The sequence below is a fragment of the Mixophyes fleayi genome, chromosome 3 (assembly GCF_038048845.1).
Source record: "Mixophyes fleayi isolate aMixFle1 chromosome 3, aMixFle1.hap1, whole genome shotgun sequence".
Taxonomy (NCBI): Eukaryota; Metazoa; Chordata; class Amphibia; order Anura; family Limnodynastidae; genus Mixophyes; species Mixophyes fleayi.
The window spans coordinates 308,802,898-308,821,555 of NC_134404.1; the positions used below are offsets into that span (position 1 = coordinate 308,802,898).

Genomic DNA, 18,658 nt, shown 5'->3' on the forward strand with positions numbered 1-18,658 from the left:
ACCTACCAGTATGTTTTTGGAGTTTGGGAGGAAACCGGAGCACCCGGAGAAAACCCACGCAAACACGGAGAGAACATACAAGCTCCTCACAGATAAGGCTATGGTCGGAAATTGAACTCATGACCCCATTGCTGTAAGGCAGAAGTGCTAACCACTAAGCCACCGTGCTGCCACATTATGCATAACATAAACATACAGCTCAACATGACTGCGGATAGCGGAGAGAGGGTCCTACCAAACTAAACCTTTATTGAACATGTCCGGTATTTGCCTCTCCTGACACCCGGGGGGATCTTGGGGACAAAAGGGGTAAAAAAGTTGTCTGACCAAAGTCCCTATTTTGTGTGAAATCAGCGACATCTGCGGTGGGGTAAAATTAAATTCCCATTTCGCCACAAATACATAGTGTCGCACAGCAGCAGATCTGTGAGGAATAGAGAAAGCCATCGCAGGAGCGAGCATAGTGCAGGATGAATGCTCAACGTGGAAGCTACACTCATTCCCTGGGCTGGTTCTTCGTTACCTCACAGCTCTGCAGCACTATGTAGGAAAGCAAGAATAATATCGACTGTCCTAGCAACAGATAGGCCTGCAAACATGTGCCACGTTTATAATATGTACAAGGCTAATGTCACCCGATCTATACAATGATGAGTGCTTGAAGAAACACCAGCCCTTTGCATAGATTGCAGTGAGCAAGGACATGCAAAGATTAGAGACAGCATTTGTTGATGTGGAGTATTGTGGTTATCCCTTATTAAGTGCTGTCAAGGAAGTACGGTAAGTTAAGTTTACCCATTGCTAGAGCCTGTAAGAACTAGTAGTAGAGAATCCAGGAAAAAAGTCTTCACAAAGTTATAAGGGAATAAATGTTCCTCCCAAAATGTACATTAAATAAATAAAATAAATGTAGCACAGGACACAGCAGTACTGTGTGCTCGCCAGCTAATGAGATGGGAAATCTTGCCCATTTTGCCACCTGTATGAACACAAATTGTGACCATTGTGTTAGTGCGTGCAGTGTGTTGTAATCTTCATGGATCACAAAACCTATAGGTAAAAAGCCAACAATGGGTTTGTTTGGACCCCTTGCTGGGGGCACTGGAGAGAGGCAGCAGACTATTATTTCTCCAGGATGTTCCAGCCCATTGCATTCTGTAAAAGGACACACATCCTATATAATACACATAAGACATCCAGTGCTTTTTAGGACATTCATTCTATTCATGTGCGCAGGAGCAGAACTTTTTCCTGCAATAACAAGGACATGCTTCTTGAATCTCAGGAACATTCAGCCATGCTGAGAAAGAGGACGCTGTCACTTCATGCCGAGATCTTTGTGATCAGCATTTCTTCCCCCACAGTTTAATGATACATTGTAGATCTTAATACTAAACATCCGATCAACTAACGCTCTGAGAAATACACAGTAGATATTTCAGATTTATTTACGAGCATCTAAGTTAATGAACGTACGAGGCAATAATACACCTAAATCTATGTGCAGCACAACTTTATAAACATTGAGTTGGAAAAGCATGAATATAAAAGTTATTCTGCTTCGATATACACCCGCTGTGATATTCCTCATATGTAGCAGAATGTTGTCTTCATGGACAGGTGTACATTCTGGTAAACTACAAGTAGGTTATTTCTATGTTATACTGTAAGTGGGAGATTAAATTCAGTGTGATGTGTCTCTGGAACAAGATGCAGAGACAAATTGAGATGTTGATGTAGAGGGCAGCTAAGTGGTTAGCGCTTCTTCCTTACAGCACTGGGGTCATGAGTTCAATTCCTGACCATGGCCTTATCTGTGAGGAGTTTGTATGTTCTCCCCGTGTTTGCGTGGGTTTCCTCCGGGTGCTCCGGTTTCCTCCCACACTCCAAAAACATACTAGTAGGTTAATTGGCTGATAACAAATTGACCCTAGTGTGTGTGTGTGTGTGTGTGTGTGTGTGTGTGTTAGGGAATTTAGACTGTAAGCCCCAATGGGGCAGGGACTGATGTGAGTGAGTTCTCTGTACAGCGCTGCGGAATTAGTGGCGCTATATAAATAAATAGTGATGATGATGATGTTCGGCAAGGAATCCCTATTTCCCAAAAAATGAGCGGCGATTCCTTACCATTAATAGGCAGCAATGTGCCCAGCATGTTTGTCCCACTGGTGTGAATGTTGGAGGAAAGGATATAGCTAATGGGCAGCCTAGCACTTTACAGCACTAGGCAGCCCTCTGGGGGCATAGCTACACCCCCACTGTGACATTGCCACACCCCCAGTCTCTGTGCCAGGGGCATGTTGGGAGGTATTCTACACATCCAGTTCATCACTGGCACAGAGGCAGCAGCAGCACTACAGAAAGTCATTTAAGTCATAGCGGCGGTCCAACAACTAGAAAATGATGTCTGCATAACAGTGTTTTGTTACACAGCTATTGTGTCAGCCTGATCCATCTTTCTGTCATCAATGGACAGCCTCAGCTCACATAATCAAGATAAGGAGTAATTTATTACTTATTGTATAATGTGCTCCCCTCACATATTTGTGTTAAAGAGTAACCCCTGACTTATTAAAATTAGTTATCTGTATGGTGATTACTTTTTCATTTTTGTTTATGTGCATTTCTGTTTAGTTGAGTTTAATTTTTAAGTTTGCAACTAGCTTGATGAAACCATAAAATATAACTTTCACTATCTAAAATGAAACACATGTACAATAACACAAGAAAGACACATTACACAATCAATGGGGCCAGGCTCTTCACTATAACTCTCTCGAGTCCATAATACTATCGGAGGGCTGTGGTATTTTTAAAGGGATATTTTTGGCCCACAATATCTCCACAGAAATCCACACTCTTCCACTTACAGCTTCTCAAAAAACAAGACAAAATAACCATTGAAATGCTTTTCCATAAACTTGGGGTTTCCACAATGTGAACTCAACCAGATGTGGAACATTGACCGCAGTGGTTTCCAAACATATCCATGTCTCATCCATTTCAAACATATTAAAATGATGTTCGCCAAAAAAATAGAACATAGTACAGAAAAACACAGTTTTATAGATAATTTATGTTCAGTCCTGGTGGTGCGTTATAATACTTCAAGGAAAGCGATTTAACATTCTTTGGAATAGCAGTTGAAACACCAGGTCATTTTCCACACATGAGCTCTTGTTGAGGCTTTCCTGTCCAATTAGGTGGGATGAGGTGGTCATACATGTTTGACACCTCTTTACAATATACCCAAAAGACCAATCAAACACAATATTTATAAGTATCTGTGTGCAGATACTTTCATATCAAAAATTCACCATTGCACCAACAGGGCTATAATTACAGTATCAGCAAACTCGGAACATGAGGGTCCCTCTTTATACCACCCCCTTTATAACACCACCTTTACTTACCAACAGTTGTGGATTTTCGTTGCATCTGGCAATATAAAGGAAAACCACTGCACAAAATAAAAAGTACATTCATTGGCAGTGCTTTCGGGAGCGTCACCTGTAAACTTGACCCAGTACATCTCAGTCTCACAAAACATGGTGCACACTGCTGACCACACCACTGTATTTAAAGTCAGACCACAGCATACTACAGAAACAGCTAAATAGATACAAGACCTGGGCAAACTGAATATAGAACATGGTTGTCTCTGCACTACAGGCCCCTAGTAGCCAATACCACTGCATCCACCACAGGCGAAGACTTGGCCATCTCAAACATATAGTTGAAGCTCCGCCCACAACTTTCAGCCAGTGTCTTAATAGTGGGGTCACTGGCTCTCTCTCTGCATCTACAACAGAGTGCAATTCTGAAACCCAGCATGTCAAGCTGTCTGTCCCGGTATGTGTGCCTAACATGGAAAATCGGAGTGAGAGATCACGGTGGACAGATCTAGTAAAGAGTAAACAGTCCGGTTATTCCACTCAGCTTTGCCATATGTAAAATGTTAAATAGTGGCTTCACTTGCTATTTAAACAAAACTTAAATGTCACTACTATAAAAGCTGTCAAAGTTTAAAACCAGTAAATATAAAACCAATGACAAATTGTTATTATTATTTATTTATAAGGCTCCACAGTGGATACAGAAGCAAGTAACAAATATATGAGGTAATACATATAAGTAGCACAGATAAGTGTGAGCAATGCTATAGGGACTCACACAGAGTGTAGCAAAAGATGTGACAGCTCGTACGAGGGAGTAAAAGAGTGGACAGAAATGGAACAATAGGTAGAGAGGACCCTGCCAGTGAGAGCTTACATTCTAGAGGGAGGGGGGTGAGAGACAGTAGGACCAACTTGGAGAGGATGAAGATAGCAGGCGAAGAGGAGGTGATAGATAAAATGGTTAGGCGGTAGGATAGGCGAGCTTGCAAAGGTGAGTTTTGAGTGAGCGATGAAGGACTGAAGGTTGGGGAGAGTCGAGATTTGGTAGACAGTAACAAGTAAATAGATTCATTGAGGGTAAAAGAATATATAAAAGTTACATTTGCACCAGAAATTCTTAATTTTGATGGTGCATTGACCAGGGATCTGAACCCATTTTTGTTTAAAATATTAATTTCTTGCTTGTCTGTGTGTCCCGAGTTTTGAAATGGACATTAATTGAAAAACCTGCAGCCAAACAGACCTTCGAAATGTTCAGAGTAGCACAGAGACTACTACCAAACGAATGAGGGAAGAATGTGGTAACAAGGGCACCTTGGTGTGAAACAAAGTTCATATATCCAACTTGTTTAGTTACCTTTGAATTGGTTTCTTCATTACAGTGCGGTCAGAGGAGAAACACTCTGCAACATTCAATGTAAAGGAGAGGGAGCGCAGCAGAAAGGAAGCCACTATAGATTTGTGGTGAGGGCTGGAAAGGTAATTAACCGAGCTGTATTTAACACATAATCAAAACATTCTTATTATATATTTTTACGACACCAACACTTATGTGGAGATGATAGGTAAGTTTAGCTGCAAAAATTCAGTGTAATGAATGAAATAAAGACAAACACTTAAGGACGTTACTTTTAAATATCAATGCTAAATAAATCGAATCATCACTTTTATGATCAGGTCTCTATGTAGCTACATTTGTATCCCCTGTTAATATATAATATATAGGACCTTGTTTATTTTGGACCAGACAACACAGAGGGAATTTTAGCATGAAAGTTTCATGGTCCAAGACATACAAAACGTTTCCTAAGTATTACAACACATGACCTGAGAAAGGATGAATGAAACAGGGAAAAAAGTATTGTGTGTCTCCAAGGTAATTACATATTATGCTTTTGAAAGAATCCTGAAAGATTTTTTACACATGTAAAGTTCAAGAGCAGTTATTTGACAAATAATTATTATATATGTCACCTTCTGCCGCTACCCAATGCCCCAGTTTTACTTTTAACGTTGTTGAAAGTTTTAGAAGTGACATTTGTACGTTATATGATGTTTTCTGTCACTTCATGAGCCATGTTACTGGGTATTTCATTTACCCTTCCCCCAACTTTTCTTCATTTCTGAGAAAAAAACAAAAATGGTTGGGATGGTCTGTGTGATAAGTGATTTTTGAAACGTGAGAGGATTTTTAAAGGTTTTTTTTTTTTGCAACAGAAAACTTTGAAGCAGCAAACAAGGAATAAACAATGTCACATTTAAAAGATAGGAGTGATAGTATTTTCTTCTACATAAAAGATGCATACATGTACTGATAGCATAACACCGCATATAATACCCAGCCGTGACCATATGCTTCTCCAATAACAACCAGCATAAATCAGTAATGACCAGCATAAAATGACCACCAAAAGCAACATGTTTTCCCTCAGAAATGCAAAGTTGTGTCTCCAAATGGTGTTGTGACAGGATGACATATAATTAACACTGACAGGAGCGCTTTGAGAGGAAATAGGGAAGATTAGGTCTCAAAAACAAAAAAGAATTCAACACAGGGCATTGTAACCTTTACAATTAGGATTAGTAATACCTCTTTAGAAGCTACAAATTTGACAACTTGTTTTTTTTTTATACAGTGAAATTGCCAATAATAAGTGAGCACCTCATTTAGTGTTGTACTCAGAATGAATGTATTATATTAGCTCCAAACAGTTGATTAAACATGTCCTTAGAGCAAAGATGTTATACGCAGTGCAATACACATTACACAATGAATCTGCCAATGAAAAGTGGCACATACACTAGCATGCGATTACTGCAAAAATTAACCTGCACTGTAATGCATACAAATATATAGGCAGGGGCAGGCTGGCCCGGGTGGCAGGAGGCATCGGTCCCCCGGGCCGCTCAGTTTCAGCGCTGTTAGGGCCGGCCCGGCCGGCCGCCCCTGGGATGGAAAATGACCTGATTTTGACCGCATCACGTGTCATGTGATGCGGCCGCCTGTGCGCCCCCCGGGCTGATATATGCCAGCCCGCGCCTGTATATAGGTGATAGACGGGTGTACTTAGCATGCATGCTGTGGTAATATATATATATATATATATATATAGTTACAAATATACATATACACAGTTTGTTAGCAGGATGAAAATGTAAGTATTAATGTGCACAATATAACTAAAGAAATACTATGTACAGCACGTAGTAGCCCCTACATATGCTCCATATGACAACAGATATGGCAACATATACCTAATATACTTCCAAAGAGTCTCACATGATCCAAAATAACCAATAAACTTCCATATAGCATCACATGCCACCACAATGCCAATATATCACCATAACCTCACATGCATTCAGTCTTAAGAATAAAAGACCCAGTCAGTCACATGGCGGAACCATGTGACTTGGCAGGAATGAAGCTACATGAAGTCCTGCAACAAATATATTATTATATTTACAGATATGCTACATATACCTATAGGCAAAAAATAAGTTAGTGTAAGATTCCCTTTAACTTGTAAATAAGCACATTGCATCCACACACAATATTCATACAATTGGCTGTAATGTGAACATTCCCGGTGAATTCTAGCAATATCTTATTCACTCCTGTAAACAATTTCTGAAAGGGGAAATAAGAGCAGGCAGAGAATGGCCACATTTAAAGCTAATTATTGAAAACCTTCACAATTCACAATAAAAGCTTTATGAAGTCAGGAGAAACATACATGGTTAAAATATTGAGCAAAATGATTGGGGAACTGGAAAGACATCAAAAGCCTGGCTTAAGTGACAAGCCATTTCCTCAAAATTAGTAAATCATGTATTGGCAATATTGTCGCTCGCATGCTTAACAGCAGAGCGATCTGTTATAAAAATAACTCAGAATAAACGGCTCACACCACAAAATGTTTTTTGTATAGCTAAAGTGATTTTTAAAGTTGGACCCACATCCACAACCTTCTCAGTAATAAAGTTTAGTGATATAGAGCCTGATCCATTAAGGAACTTAAGTAAGAAAACGTACTCAAATTCTTGCCTAAGTTTTCTGGACAAAACCATGTAACAAAGCAAGTGGTGCAAATAAGTTTTCTATCTTGCACATAAGTTAAATACTGTCTGTTTTTTCATGTAGCACTCAAATATCAACTTTAAATTTCAGTGTACAAATAAGCTATCAAGTATTTATGTGCTGCATGAAAAAACAGACAGTATTTAACGTATGTGCAAAATAGAATACTAATTTGCACCCCTTATATTGTAACATGGTTTTGTCCAAAAAACTTAAGTAAGAAAACTTACTCAAATTCTTGCCTAAGTTCCTTAATGAATCAGGCCCATACTGCGCCTCTTTTAAAAACACTAAGTGGCTCATGCCGAGTGGGATGTAAGCCAATTTGTGTATTGCTCTGCACATGCCCAGAAAGTGGGCTTACACATATGCTCCTATGCAGATTTTCATGATTCTAGCACTTACATGCACCTGCGACTGTAGAGGTGCTGGACAGGGGAGAGAAGGGGCATGCAAATGCGGGTTGAGTACACTAAAGGCGTTCAATTATATTTGGCTCATGTAGACCTAATTTTTCGTGGCCCCTATCAAATATACGAGTATATGCTGTAAACTGCTGATAATCTTTAGTGAATGTTAAATACATTATCCTAAAAATGTGACTTAAAATCTTTTCTTTAAAATACAAATGAACCCCTTTATATACTGTACAGCTCTTTTCCTACCTTTGTATACTCTTAATATATAAGAGAAAAAACATTCAGTAGGACAACGATATTGTTTAAATAGTAGATTTCATGGGTGTAGGGGTTTCACGCAATTGTGTAATAAATCACAAAAATGATACATTAAGGCAAAACAATGTTTCTGCATTGTTGTTTCAATAAATTGGCAACATATATAATATTGCAGGTGCTTAAGTAAAAAACGACAATAACAATATAGTTCAGCGTAACTTAATGACCAATAATTAAATATTTGGGATGTAGCCAAGGTTAAAATGAGACTTTTTTCAAATATTTTTTTTCTTTTCCATAGAATGTAGCACAGCTTAGTTTAAGAATGAACACAGGTTTGTCTAATCTGAAAAACGCAGAACAGACTGGGCTTAGATCAGTCATGGGCAACAGGAGCCCCTCCAAGCCTTCACCTGTGTCCCCAACTCCTTCCTGTTTTATTGTCAGGTTCGTTTGTTACAGCTTGTAACACTTGTTTAAAATGCCTGCTGATATGTTGTGACAGATAGATGTATAGCGATAGATTTGTTTGATTAAATGTTTTGTTTTTGTTTTATTACTGAGACTAAGGGTAAGGTGGCAACTTGCCAAGAGGCCACACAGAGTGCGACATTCACCGTGTACAAGAAAGCTGCTGCTTACATGCAAAGGAAAACTGATAGAGGTCAATTTGACTGACAGCATTTTCATGAAGAGCAAATGCGCTAAAACTAGCAGAATGCGTAATTCGCTGCCAGACGTCTGCTGGAAATCCCCCAACTCCCATCACAGTTTGAGCATTAACATTTATACATACTGTTGATAAATTAATATTTATTTAAGTAGCCAATAGTCATTGTTTATTTATAAAATGTATTTTTCTACAATGATCAATAGCAGGATTGCTCACAATGCAGTCTTTACACCGGATGTGGCCATAGGAAAACATTACAGCCATTTGTAGTAACCCTCATCATTATCATCATCATCTATTTATTTATATAGCGCGACTAATTCCGCAGCGTTGTACAGAGAACTCACTCACATCAGTCCCCATCCCATTGGAGCTTACAATCTAAATCCCCTAACATCCACACACACAAAACGAGAGAGAGACTAAGGGCAATTTAATAGCAGCCAATTAACCTACCTGTATGTTTTTGGAATGTGGGAGAAGCACCTGGAGCAAACTCACACAAACATGGGGAGAACATACAAACTCCATACAGATAAGGCCTTCAGCCAGATTGTATGCAAGTATGATTTAATTGTTACGCCATAGGTGGACATCACAGGTTGCTTAAATGGGGTCTGTGGGGAGGATAAAGTGACAAATAACTGTTATGTAACAGGATAACTTAGTTTTTTAACTGTACCGTAAAAATATATTTTGCACAGGTTTTGTCAATATATGAAAAGATCCTGATGGCCTCATCCAGCAGGTCCTGCACTATACACATGGCAACGAACAGGTGATTAATCAGCGAATGAGCCAGGTTCTGAGAAGAAAACCAGCCAAGCACATATTGTTCTCCATCTGCTAAGTATTACGTATTCCTGAAATGCCAGCGATCTCAAAGCGTTTGAAAAGTTTTCTCTTTTTTTTCCTCTCAAACTGATAACAGCCTGCCAGCTGGATGTCTAAATAAGGCAGAATGAGCGCTTAGTGCCAACAGACCATTAGACAGCTCAACACGAAGAGACCCAGTAATGTGAGAGAACAGCACCGGAATTTTAGACAAATGAAAAGGGCACAACAATTGAAATATGTTTCTTTGTTACTCAAGGTTCCAAGTCTGTGCTAAATCATCTTGAATTTACACTTTTTTTGTCCTCACAGGCCATTATTGTTGTGTGGACCCAATGCCAGGGTCCCAACCAGTGGTAAATTATGATAAGGAGCTTGAGGCAGTAGTAGGATAGTCTCACTTTTTTCCCCACCAGAAATATTTAACTTCTAATGCTTATTTCCCCATAGTTTAGGTTCCTTGTGCACTTAAATTAGCAGATTAAGCGCTGATAGTTTTCTAAAACTGTTTTCCATTATTGGGCATTTGAAGATAACTGAGGAATTTTATAGCAAACTTCCAGTTTTTACATTTCATGGGAGCCCTAAATTAAGAGAAATAAGAGAATGTGAGTCTGGGGGAAAGAGCATCCTACATATATTCAATTGAATTTGGGAAGATTACTCTTATTTATTGCAAAATACTTTGAGTTCAAGGCATACTGCATATACTAAAACATAGGTAGGGGCTTACTGTGTAATGTAAACAGGAGCCTCACATCACTGGTCTGTAGCTTCCGACAAAACAGACATAGTCCAAAGTGATAAAGACCCGCATGTGGTCTCTTCACAAGTCCAGGGAGCACATAGCTAATAAGAACATTTACATCTTATGCTGCTTATCTACTAGTTGAAAGATAAATGAATGTCTCTTTAAATATGGTGACATTGGTTTTATTATACATTTTATTAAAATCTTCACCCTCCACCAGCTCTGTATTAATTTCCTACTCAGAGATGAAGGGACCACCATAGTAAGCAGTCCCACACCGAGACATCATTAAGCTACCTGCTGATACCGGGGGTGAAGCAGGGCCCAGAGTAGCATGTGTGGCAGCCTGAGATCTGTGGGACCCTGTTGCCCCCTTTCAGCTGCCAGTCCTTGTAGTAGCTGCTACCCTGGTAGTTACACCCCTGCATACACTGCTATGAACAGAATAGAACAAGTTTTAATGATAAAGACTGCTGTTCCCTAAGACAATCATACTCACCTATAGTGCCTAAAAGCAGAAGGCAAAACATGGATGATAAAACTCATTTAATTAAGTTGTGCCAGTATCATGTCTTTAGATCCTTAACCAGAACCAGCAATAAAGAAACACTTCCTTTTTACTATACTCTACATGCTGAATATGATATTCTAGTCTTGGAATACGATATAGGGACATAATTGCTAATATCTCTAACATGTTCACATGTTTATTAACATTTAATTGGGTAATTTCGTATAAGGCTAAAACTACTTGCCCTGCACAATTTGTATTATATATAATGAGGGAAAAGCACACCATATATAAGGCATTCCTTACTTTTTACTATATACAACATTGTTCTTCCGACAGTCAGTGTTTCTAGAGCAAGAGGTTATTCACATGACAGTATCAAGTACAACAACAGCTTAAGGGACAATGCCATCTAGTGGAAAATTCAGATTTACACACCTAATTGCTTGCTTAGTGTGAAAGGTATAACGATTAGTGGCCTATCAATAAGGGTAAGTAACAGCAGTATCAAATGCTACAAAGCCCACCTGGGAGTGTCGTATATTGTACGGGCTCAGGAATGCTTGTTTTGATCCCTATTCTTGTGACCACAGGAGCACCAGCATAGGCTGTTTAGAAGTTATAGGACCCTCTAGGGAGGCCCCAGAGAGGCATAAAAGCAGACACAGCTGGTACAATGTTTGTGAGAGATGGGTGTTATTAGGGGTACAGATGTGAAGAAGGCCGGGCTCAGATTTTGCACAGGGGTCTTTGGTAACACCACTAGTGAAGGTCAATCATATCTGGAGGGACAGTGCCTCTTTTAGACCTAACCTGCTTTCCACCTTTCCCACACTTGGAAATTGTGAACTTAGCTTTGTGAAAAAAAAAACTCCTTTTACCCATTTAGATCCCATTCTCCATATAACGTCAGCAACCTTGAGTATGTTTTGTGAGTTGTATTATTCTTTGTTTGCTTTAGACACTATAGGTGAGATTATTGGATACAAATTAACATAAGCAGAGATGTACAGTATGTTAATTTGTATCCAATAATCTGGCAAAGGCTATTCAAGTCAATGACATTCATTTGCTGAAATTAATCAGGAGCATTACTTACATTAGAAAGGGATGGTTATCCTAACATTGAAGCCAACAAGCTCAAACTTGGTGTCAACAGACCAAAGAAACTATGTATGAGGGGCGACATGCGTTCTGGAAAATTCTAGGAGAGATTTCATGAGAGTTTTCCCTTAACAATTATTTTCTTTTTTGCTACACTTCCTTAAAGCCCAAATTTGTGAAGTGCGTGTGGACTATTGTACCATGTACAGTTCCTCCCATCTTGGTCATGGTAACTCTGTCAGACTTGCAATAGGCCTCTTGGTGCCCTCCCTAACAAGTACCTTTTTTGCACGGCTGCTCAATTTTGGAAGACTGCCTGTTCTTAAACAATTCACAGTTGTGCCGTATTCTCTCCATTTCTTTATGATGTACTTGACAGTATTCTGGGTGTTATTATATGTCTTTTAAATCTTTTTTTTTTACACTATTTCCTTGATTGATACTTTCAATAACCTTTTCTCCAATTTACTCTAAATATTCTTTCATTTTCATGATAAAGCTGTTGTTTGGAAATGCACTAACCAACATTGAGGCCCAGACAGACATATTTATTTTGAAATTAAATTAAACACTGTAATTGTACAGTTGACTCCAATCTATTAAACTGTGACCTCTGAAGACATCTGATAGTACCAGGTTATTGTAGCTTAGCAAAATGGGTGACAATTTATGTAATTCATTCCTTTTTTTGTCATTAAGAAAACGCTTTAGAGATGTTTCACTTTGACCTTAGAGTATTTTGTGTAGATCAAAAAATTTTAAGTGTTGATTAAAATACTTTAACCAAAAACAAACCAATGACAAGAATACATTTTGCCAAAATGGCATGGTGCATACACAGAAACAGCACATGCTGCATATTTTCACTGTATTGATATGATTTCCAGATGAAGCTGAAAGTTATATGTGCTTTGTAAATCAAGGCAGCAAAAGACTTTCATCCCAAAGCCACTTGCACTTCCCCATAAGCGTCATTCAATGAAGGCGTTCTGGTCCCTTTTCCAAGAATAAATTATTATAAAAACAATAATGATGACATTGTTCTCTCTGCCTGATATGCCAAGCTATAAACACATCTGCTGAAACATACCACAGTAACAGAGAAAAACAGGTTTTAGTTGTTTTTTGGGAAGGTGCTTTGTACCAGTGGAAAAATATTGCAGTATTTAGCCTTTATTGCCAGAACGATTGCATGGTCTATCTTCAATCATCATCATCAACATTTATTTATACAGCGCCAGCAAATTCTGTAGCACTGTACAATTGGGAACAAACATTAATAAAACAATACTGGGTAATACATACAGACAGAGAGGTCAGCGAATGTATTCCCATACCAATTTACACCACATACTGATATAATATATATGCAAATGAATTGCTATAAAACATATTCAGTTGAAATGAATACCACAACTAGGACATGCTGTGATGTACACTGTGGTGTACTGCAGAATGCACACTAAAGTCTGCTTTAATCTACACATAATCCTACTCCATCTGTAATATATAATTTTACCATATTGCAACAATACACAGGCTTCCAACACCCATTGGCCTTAGGCCTTCAAAGTCAGAATCGAGATCCTCTCCTACGTGAGGTAGACAATCCTAAGAAAGAAACAACCAGGATTTACTTTCTTTTTGCAGTACGAGATGGGACGTGGTCATGTTACACGGGGGTGTTACCATGTAACATGTCCCCCGGGGGCCTGCCCAGGATTTTCAAAGCCCCATCGTCCACCCCCAGCTTCCTCCAAAAACACCCTTTCAATGCCATGCGCACATACCGCTGTTATGAACGACCTGGAAGAGGCACACCACCCAACAGTCCTGGAATCGGGACAAAAGTACTGATCTTTGGGACAGTACCCTCAAATCAGGACCGCCACATCTAAAGGACATTTGTGAGGTATGCCCATAATATCTTCAATTGTTATATGCTCCTGAAACTTTTGGTAGCTCTTTTATATAGTCCTATGTGTATTTAAGGTTTTAGGGTCCTTTAAAAAAGGAAGAACAACTCTTACCATGATTGGTTGTTTTCCCACTAACCAAGGAAAAAAATAATTCACATATATATATATATTGTGGAAAAGGGGGGTAATTTACCATGGTCTGATAACCAGAACAGACCCCACCAAGCATGGAGAGGTGTAGACTGTACGCTTCAATGGGGCAGGGACTGATGTGAATGAGTTCTCTGTACAGCGCTGCGGAATTAGTGGTGCTATATAAATAAACGGTGGTGGTGGTAGACAGAGTTAAGGATCCTGCTGTTACCTTAAGGAAGGATTTTACTCATAGGTGCACAACATGGGTTAGTGGCGTTATATAAACAGCTGGTGCTGATGATGATGGGTGTGATTGCTGAGGTGTGTTTGTAGAGAATAAAATGATTGTGTGATCTGGTGGGCGGGGCTTCCGATGCTGTATAGCAGCCACATGACAGCTAGGGCTGGCGGGTTTACGTTAGTGTCAGGAAGTCCTGGAACATTTTATGGGGCATATTCAATTCTTCCGATTCCCCGCCGCGTTAAAACTACTACCGTTATTACGGTAATAGTTAGTCGGATTTCAGCTCGCGGCTCAGGGAGCTGCGAGCTAAAATCCAGCGAGAAAACTACCGTAATAAAGGGTTTTCCGCGCACAATTACCGTAATAACGGTTTTTCTGCGCACTATTACCGTTATGCACTATTACCGTAATAACGGTAATAGTGCGTGGAGTGCGAGATTGTCGCCGTTTCCGCCGACAATTGAATATGCCCCTTTGACTGTGTTACAGTGTTGTTGTGATGAAACAAGTCAGCAACTGGTTAAGAAGACTGGAGTAAGGAGTCAGTCATTTATTAATTCTAACAATATTTTTTTTTTCATGTTGCTTAAACCACACAGAATAAGAGGACCTTGAAATGTGTGCACCAGTCATTCTCTTGGCCACTTTTAATAAGAGATCAAGGGCTCACGTGGAAGGCACCTTCACCTCTTAAATTCTGTGTTTAAAATCAAGCAAAAGTGAAGAAAGCTACTGTATGTTTTTTCTTTTTCTTAAATCAGAAGCATAGTTACAGCCACAGCTAATAAATCAGCAGCAGCCTAGGGCTAAAGTAAACTTATGCTTTGAGTTTGAAAATGAAGCCATTCCAGTTAGATGAGAGTATCTCATGTACATTACTGCAGTCACTATATTAAAGCATGTTAAAGGGTAATTGACTAAGCAGCAGTAGCAGCCACTGCTGTATGCTTACAGCTATTATTAATATCTCCCATGCATCTTATCCCAAAATAGAACACAAATTGTAAACAGATTATTTAATGATCATTTTATGCTTACTTCCTGATGTTCTCATTTTGGTACAAGACAAAAACAATTGTACATAAAACTTTTAAATACTTAGAATGGCTGCATAAAATTCATTCGGTAATAGGTTATTCATTAGGCTATTTGCAATATTCATGTTGCTCTTATTAGCAAAATGAAAAAAATATGAAAAAAAGTTTTAAACCTCTACTATATGCTGTTGAAAGTTTAATTGCATTAAGATTACTGTATGACATGGCAATAAAGCGGTGCACAGAAATGTGTATAGTTTAGGAATGTTTCCCTCTTGTGTAAACATCCATTATTTTTGTGTATGCGCTAGAACTAGAGATGCTCAGTCTCGGTTTCCCTAGAACCGAACACACCGAAACTTAGCAGATCCGAGTACCGAGCCGAGCCGGCTCGGTGCTTTCGCGAGCCCTCGGAATTGAAAACGAGGCAAAACGTCATTGTTACGTCGTCGGATCTCGCGAGCTTTGGATTCTATAAGTACCACCCTCCACTGCGATACAGCACCATTTCACAGAGGGACACAGAAGGGGTAGCACAGTTCTTGGCAGTCTCTAGTGCAGTTAGGCAGCATCATAGGTAGAATAGAAATAGGAGGGGTAGCAGTGTTCTTCAAAGTCTCCAGTGGCATTCAGGAGAGCTCCATTGCTAATTGTCATTGCTGAAATAGAAATAATAGGTCTGGCAGGCTTGGTCTTCTAAATCTGCAGTCACATTGTAGTGTGTTATATAGGTAACATACAAAGAGGAGTGCTCCATTGCTAATTGCACCACTTTTCTTTACTGACACTGCTGTGTGGCAATGTTTCCTAGATGTGCTATGAACTGCCGTGTGTTTGAGTTATTGCTCTGTCAAATAGCATCCAGCCAGTTTGCTGCAGTCTTTGTTTGAGAGTGTATGAAAATAATATTGTGACCTGTGAGGTGGTCAAAATTGACTGCAAATGACTTGAAATTAGTGTTATTGAAGTTAATAATAATGTAGAGGGGGAAAAATAGCAAAAATATGTGATTTTAGCACAAAAAAAGGGATTTTAGAAAAACATCGGGATCCAAAACCAAAACACGCAAGGGCGGTTTCGCCAAAATCAAAAGATGAAGTTAATCCAAAACCAAAACCAGAACACAGGGGTCAGTGAACATCTCTAGCTAGAACCAATCTATAACTAATCATCACATTAGAGTGTTCACACTCAGTGCATTCAGTGCATTATAGAATCAGTGCATTAGAATGTCCAAAACCTGTAGCTGTCCACTGCATTAGAATGTCATAACCTGCAGCCTATCAGTGGTAATAATTTTCACAATCTGTAACCAATCAGCTGTAGTAATGCTCACAATATGTAACCAATCAGTTGTAGTAATGCTCACAATCTGTAACCAATCAGAGCATTAGAATGAGTAAGGTGTTTACTAGATTCTTTATAAGTTGAGCAAATACAAAGGTTGATTTGAATCTTTTTATTGAAATTAATTAAATGACTAATATCTGAACTTATTAATTTTGAAACTCAAGAACCAAATATTGCTAGTTTTTCATTGGATATTGCATAAACTATGTAAAATGAACAGATAAAAAATATAATGTATAATTACTGTACACGTTTCAACAATTCCAATTATGCCAGAATTTTGCTTGATATAAATTGATAAATTAAAAAAACCTTTTACATATCAGAGGATTTCCTCTATTAGTAAGAAGCTGTATTCAGTTCTCAATGTATTCCTTCAGTATATTTTGTCTATGACTTCTGCTAAGTACAATAAGCACCTAATTTAAAACAGTTTACCCTCACAGACCTTAATTCTGTTACTTCTATCCAGCACATGAATGTTAAACTATTTTGAAAGAGTTCGTCTCCTGCATCACATATCTACTGTCTCAAATCATCTCTATTTAGCTGCATGAGGGACACTAACAAAATCACCACCTGTTCTATAGTTATAAAATTGGCCAAAATTACCTGCAAAATGAACTAGAATTTGTAATAATGAATAGAAATATTAAAATAAAGGTAAAAGATTTACAAATAATTGATAGTTAAACAAGTTAAAACAAATATGGGGCAGAAGAATGGACAAATCTAAGCAAGGTACCAAAATTCACACTAATTTTGTTGTAAAACTAAAAAGGGCAGGAATTGTCAGATGAGGACAATTTTGAATAATAATAATCAAAAATCTCACTTTAGGTCTTAAAGCAAGAATCAGTGAGGCACATGGGGAAAAAGTAGTAAAAACAGCAAATCGCACAATTCTTTCACAACACTCACTGTGGCAGTGCTATTTAGATTTATTTTGTACTGTCAGATAGTAATGACTTCTTGATCCTTGATTGACATTAATATAGATGAATCATACTTTAAAGAAATGCATGTACAAAACCTTATGTCATAACCATTAGCACTTAGAAAGGAAAATCAATATGGAGGCGATAAGAAAAAAATCAACTGCTGGGAATGTTTTCCAATGTAAATTTGAACCCAGTCTTCCTTCAATTTTCCCCTGTTAGTTTTCTTCCCTCCAGTGTCCAAGTGTGTCCCCATCTTCTAGAAGTCATCTCATATTATTATTTTAAAAGACTGCCTATCGTACAATTGTTCTAGCCTTCTATCACATCACCTCTGTCCCTTCTCTCATTTAAGCTGTACATACTCAGTACTTCTCGTCTCTCTTGATAAGTTTGGTTTCATAGCCCCATGCGTCATTTTATTAGCCCTGCTTTGAATTTTAACTTAAAATGTATATGACTAATCTTTAGCAAAATTTAGGCAGGGCTTAACAGAACTAGATAAAACAGGATATCTTACCGGTCAGTGTCCCGTCCCTTCCCATGATGCACTTCATCACCCTGATGATCTGCTCTGTCACAGGGATCGACATAGATGCTGCATAGAGTGCACTGTGAGAATGAGTTCTTAAGTAGTCCACTAGAGCCTGAAGAGGTAAAGATGTCCACAGGTTAAACAAAGATTCCTGAGAGCTTTCATCCTACAGCCACTCTCAGAATATTTATACAAGTACAGAAACTAAGAAACTGGGATGGCAACTGCGAATGGTCCTGGTGTCTATCTGTGACCCCAATATGCTAAATAGGCTCAGTGCAGGCATGGTGGGCTGGACTAGAGATGGGCAGAGTTCAGAGTGCCCTCAGAAGGACAGATAGTTATGGATAAAGCATGGATGGAGTTTGTGTTTTGCTGGATGATTATGTGGTGGTGGGTTGTACGGAGACCCCATGAACTTCAGCTAGGCTGTCTATTGACTACGTATCTTTTATTGCAAAATTATTAGTA

At 38.7% G+C, this 18,658-nt stretch overlaps 1 protein-coding gene across 2 annotated transcripts in view; it reads right to left on the minus strand.

Moving 5' to 3' along the window:
• LOC142144782 (serine palmitoyltransferase 3-like) overlaps positions 1 to 18,658 on the minus strand; it is a 101,150-nt gene that overhangs the window by 14,220 nt on the left and 68,272 nt on the right. For both annotated transcript variants that reach the window (XM_075203962.1, XM_075203963.1), the window contains one exon: positions 18,173 to 18,299. In XM_075203962.1, coding sequence (XP_075060063.1) covers positions 18,173 to 18,299 — 127 coding nt within the window. The remainder of the gene's footprint in view (positions 1 to 18,172; positions 18,300 to 18,658) is intronic.